This window comes from Diaphorina citri, unplaced genomic scaffold (genome assembly GCF_000475195.1).
Source record: "Diaphorina citri unplaced genomic scaffold, Diaci psyllid genome assembly version 1.1 scaffold922, whole genome shotgun sequence".
Classification (NCBI taxonomy): Eukaryota; Metazoa; Arthropoda; class Insecta; order Hemiptera; family Psyllidae; genus Diaphorina; species Diaphorina citri.
This window is the reverse complement of record NW_007378353.1, coordinates 34,887-40,574: the sequence shown is the minus strand read 5'-3', so window position 1 is coordinate 40,574 and position 5,688 is coordinate 34,887. Positions and strand designations below refer to the sequence as shown.

Sequence of the window (5,688 nt, the reverse complement as noted above, 5' to 3'; positions counted from 1 at the left end):
TACGAAAAGAATGAACGAAAGATTAGGCGAATGAAGACTCTGAAATGAAAATGCTCTACAAAGTCGTATTTATAATAAGCATTTATTGGGAAGAGAGATTTTGTTTGAAAAACAGTGTTCCTACAGTGCCGAAGCTGAAAATTTAGGATGTACGAGTATTATTCAAAGAACCTCCACAAGTCCTACATATTGCATAAGTATTAGAATTAGTGCTTTATTTAGACTGTCGAATTAGGACATGTAGTCCCATTATCTCAACAGTTTAATATTGCACCACTTTATTTATTTGAATCATAAAGTACAAAATGGTAGGTAACAAATTACTTCAAAAAACCTCCCATGATTTTTCTCTGTGGCCACATGACAATCGAATGAAGCGCGAAAATTCAAATTTCTTTGATAAACTGATAAGAAGGCAAGTGCTGCAGTGTTTTTCCGGTTAATTAAGATAATTTAGAAGAATACTGGTTTAAATATGGTTTAATTGATATTTCCGCTCTTTAAATCGTTAGATAATGGTTTAATGTGATCAACTAGGGTGAAAACTTGGAAAAATCAGAGAAAAAACATGACCCTTCAGAATTTGTGATAGTTACATCATTTCTTTACAATGCCGTTTATGGAATTGATAGATTCCTTGTCCACCAATCCATATTTTGGGGCTGGATTTGGTCTGTTTGGCTTAGGAGCTGGAGCGGCCATTCTAAGAAAAGGTGAGTAGACTTTTGCCAGTATGACAATTTGAGGTAAACTTGCAAGAGCTAAGTCATGGGTTCGATTCCCACCCAGGACAATGTTTATCCTAAACAGACAAGGTTTGTTCTCAGAATGGCTTCCTCTCTCCTAACCTGTCCTCCCCCAAGACCTTTGTTACAGCTCTATGTCAATCTCATTCCCAAGTTAGAGAGTGACACAGAGAACTATGTCGCTTTCCCACCCGGGCAGGAGAGTGACAGAGAACTGTCTATCTCCTACCCAAGTTAGAGAGTGACACAGAGAGAACTGTATCCCCATTCTAATGAATAACTAAGTTGAGAACAACCAAATTCACACACACACATTCTCGAAATGATTACTTTCTAATTTTTACTTTCTATTTTGAAAGCTATCGATAAAACCAAAATCAAAAAGTGTGGAGTCGGCTTTAAACCAAATTCAGCAGGTAGGTACCTAGCAAGGGTGCCTGAGAAACTTTCAAATTTTACTTTCCCACAAGCTCTATTTTTAGATTCTGATTTTCCTTGTTCGCACCAGTGGCGTGCCTTGTTCGCACCAGTGGCGTGTGGTACTTTAGAGTTTTCACTGAATTTGTTTTTCATAGTGCATTGTTGATTGAGTTTATAAAGAAACTGTGTGACTGTGGTGTAGTGGTCAAGACACTCGCCTAGTAATCAGGAGGGCGTGGGTTCCATACCTAGGGGTGCAATAGTCCTACATACTGGACTCCGAAGGTCCCCCATTTCAATGTAATGTAATACCTACCAGTCAAAAATTGGAATCTATTTAAAATTAACCCAGACAAAATAGAATTTTTTTTCTCCTCCTTTTTCTTCTTCTTCTTCTTCTTGGGGTGCTTCTTGAAGAGGGAACTGTAACAACGGAGGTGTTATCGTTCTGAGATCGAAGAGACAAGAAGGGCAGGATAGGTAAAACCTAGCCGCTCCTGGAACAAACCTTATCTCGTAGATTCGTAGAAGCTTAACCCATCCTTTAGGGCTCTCTAGCCCTCATACCTAATCTTCAGATTGGGCTATTTGTGTATGAAGTTAAGCTCTAATCTCCTTATTTGTTCAGGAAAATTTCGCCCAGGGCGGGAATCGCTCCCACCACCTAACGTTTCAATGCCGTTTATGGAATTGATAGATTCCTTGTCCACCAATCCATATTTTGGGGCTGGATTTGGTCTGTTTGGCTTAGGAGCTGGAGCAGCCATTCTAAGAAAAGGTGAGTAGACTTTTGCCAATATGACAATTTGAGGTAAACTTGCAAGAGCTAAGTCATGGGTTTGATTCCCACCCGCGCTTACTTGGGTGATGTTTCAAAGTCATAGAGCAGGAAAAATGAGAACCAACGGAATTTTTCTTTTTCTTCTACGACTTCTAGATAACGAGATAAATCGATATAAAAAATACCGGTAAATCGTAAACTTTGACGTCACGGCATACGCTCTCGTAGGCGATGACGTCATAATTCATGACAGATGAAATTTCCCAAATATGTCAAACACATAAAGTACGTTTGCTCATTGAACTTTGGACCCCATTGGACCTTTGGGGGGCCCCAGATTTACCCCTTTTCTGATTGACCCTTTTTCTGAGTTCACTTAATCACTAGTTTGATTTATTTTATTTCATGGTAGGTATCACTCCGTTTCTTCTCTCTTTCAGCTCGCACGTTAGCACTAAAGCAATACGAGGGCAAGACAGTCATGTACACAGCGCTTGGCTCTGAATGGCGTCCATTCGGTCACCCAAAGCGGCGTAGACCTCTCAATTCGGTGGTACTGGACAGTGGTGTAGCTGACAGGATATTGACTGATATAAAACAGTTTGTTGCTGATCCTGCTTGGTATTTAGATAGAGGTAAGAAGAATAGTAACTAGAAATGACGAGAAAATTAAGTAACCTCCGTGGCCTCGTGAGTATCACACTAGGCTTGTACGCAGGAGGCCCGGGTTCGATTCCCGGAGGTAGAAGTTTTTTCGGCTCTGTGATTTCGGGGTGCACTCAGCCTCGTGAGGACAAGTGAGTAGCTACTTCGAGTAGCGACCAGTGGCGGCATTACCAGTGTAAAAAGATTATTGAAATATCGAAATTGTTTGCAAAGGATGCCTTTAGTAATGCTGTGATATCCTCAAAAAGTTCCGGAAAAGCTAAGCTTCAACACAATTGATAATTTCAATACCTATTAAAAAGTTGGTAACTTTTAAGGATACACAAAACACGCGGTAAAACAATTTAAAATCAATAGGGGAAATGATAATAGTTCCTTTTATTTATTTATTTTTTCTTTTCTTACAAGATTAATTTATTATTATTTACCAAATGACGTTTCGCCAGTCCCTATTGATGACAATTTCAATTACTTAATTTCCAGGTATCCCCTACAGGCGTGGCTATCTCCTCTACGGGCCGCCAGGGTGCGGAAAATCCTCCTTCATTACCGCCCTCGCCGGCGAGCTGGAATTCGGCATCTGTGTTCTCAACCTTAGCGAGCGTGGTTTGACTGACGACAGACTGAATCATCTGCTCAGTGTGGCTCCTCAGAATAGTATTATACTGCTGGAAGATATTGACGCTGCCTTTGTCACCAGGGAGGAATCTTCACAAGGTATTTTTGATTTAAAATCTAATCAAGTAGCCGAACAGGATATCACCTCTATAATCTATAAACTAACCCCCCAAAAAATACCACTTCGGGGCATTAAAAGGGCGCCTGACGCTGCCTTTGTCACTAGGTAGGAGTCTTCACAAGGTAAGTATATATTTGATTTTGAAAGTAGCCAAACAGACCTATTTGTTATTCAATCCAAGCGAGCGTGGTAAGTATGCTCAGCAGTATTGAAATTTTCTTTTCAAAATCTCTTTATTTGATTTGAAAAGCTTTCCAAAAGGGCTGGAAGATATTGACGCTGCCTTTGTCACCAGGGAGGAATCTTCACAAGGTATTTTTGATTTAAAATCTAATCTTCACAAGGTATTTGATATTAAATCTAATCTTTACAAGGTATTTGATTTTCAATCTAATCTTCACAAGGTATTAGATTTTCAATCTAATTTTGACAAGGTATTTTTGATTTTAAATCTAAGCGAGCGTGGTTTGACTGACTACAGACTGAATCATCTGCTCAGTGTGGCTCCTCAGAATAGTATTATACTGCTGGAAGATTTTGACACTGCCTTTGTCACCAGGGAGGGATCACCACAAGGAAATTTTTGATTTTGAAAGTAGCCGAACAGGATATCACCTCTATAATCTATAAACTAACCCCCAAAAAAATACCACTTCGGGGCATTAAAACGGCCCCTGACGCTGCCTTTGTCACTAGGTAGGAGTCTTCACAAGGTAAGTACATATTTGATTTTAAAAGTAGCCAAACAGACCCATTTGTTATTCAATCTAAGCGAGCGTGGTAAGTATGCTCAGCAGTATTGAAATTTTCTTTTCAAAATCTCTTTATTTGATTTGAAAAGCTTTCCAAAAGGTCTGTTTATTCGATCGTGGTTAAAGAATACCTATGTACCTAGGTACCTAATTTGTTTAATATTCAGTTTATTATTATTGATTTGATTATTGATTTTACTTTCATGTAATGATTTAAAATCAAGACTAGAAGAGCCCGTTCTCCCTTTATTCCTTTTAAAGTTTCCTAATAACTACCAATATAGTACTGAAGTCACCCATCCATTTATTGGCCTTGCTCGGCGTAGCTTAACAAAGGTGACGCTAACTCGCTTTCACACAAATTCTCCTCGAAAAAAAAAAGCATTTAACTTGGCTGAAGATCCAAGTTAAATGAAGGCCATCTACACACCCGCCACCAAACATTTATCCTACTGTTAATCCAGTCCGATGATTGCATGGTAATCCAATCCAGGTAATCCATTCAATCCAATTCCATGGTAATCCATTCAATCCTTAATCCAGGATACTTGGGTTTTCACAGATCACTGCACTTTTAGCGAAAAAAAATATATATATAAAAATAAAAATGATTTTCAAATTTTAGGACGAAAAAGATAAAATTGAAAAGGAACAAGATTTTAAAATTGAAAATGGAAAAGATTGAACTGGCAAAAATAGATAAAGAGGTTTAATGTGTCAAAGTGTGCTAAAGGGATTTTATATAAACTGGCAAAAATAGATGATTAATGTGTCAAAATGTGCTAAAGGGATTTTATATTACATTACGACAATATTAAAACCTTATATTATTTATTTACTTAAATTTATTTACTCATTTAATTTTATTTATTTATATGAAAATGGTGTCTACTGACAAGGACCTACTCAAAACCCATAGGTACTATCGAATACTCATTTACCCAACCCCCATTACCTGCTTACATGCCATTATGGGGTATGAGCCCAAGATTTCCCTCAACCTACTACCATCATAGAATGCTCTACCTGTATTTTTTTACATGCCACATTAGATGGAGCAAATGTACAAACGATTCTATCAGGATGTGGATAATGCCAGCAAGTTTGCAGACCAGGTAATACCCGCCACGCGCAGACCGTCCGATTGTGGTCTCACAGACCTGGGACTGTCAGACAGTCTGAACATGAACGGGTGAAGAGACTAACACTCGTATTTATGAACAAGAATGATCGTTCTTAGATCAGTCTCAAGTCAAAATTGACCAATCAAATGCCTTGAGAATATGCTTAGCACGAACTTAAGAGCCAGCATTTTGTTCATAAATATGGGTGTTAGGTCTGTCAGACTTGGGTCTCGAGCTTTTGTCGCCACTCAAGTTCCAACTGTCTGCGCTAGGGGACGCTAAACAGGAATTAGACCCGCTTACTCTGGCTGGGGTACTTTAAACAGGGAGTATACCAGCCTCACTTTCCCTTGCTAAAGTAATAGCAAAGGTTGAGTGCGAAGGGTATCCCACTCGTAAAATTTGTAGCCAAAACCAAATGTCAGCCCAAAGCAATCACCCAAGTTAGGGCTGATTGAGA

The 5,688-nt window shown here is 38.9% G+C and overlaps 1 protein-coding gene across 1 annotated transcript in view; it reads left to right on the top strand.

The window, feature by feature from the left end:
- The window catches only part of LOC103513085 (mitochondrial chaperone BCS1), a gene marked incomplete at its 3' end in the record, with an annotated part of 16,907 nt that extends 11,688 nt beyond the window's left edge, over positions 1–5,219 (top strand). Inside the window, 4 exon segments of the mRNA XM_026826377.1 lie at positions 2,388–2,582; positions 3,097–3,330; positions 3,614–3,726; positions 5,157–5,219. Coding sequence (XP_026682178.1) covers positions 2,388–2,582; positions 3,097–3,330; positions 3,614–3,726; positions 5,157–5,219 — 605 coding nt within the window.
- Positions 5,220–5,688: the final 469 nt, after the last annotated feature.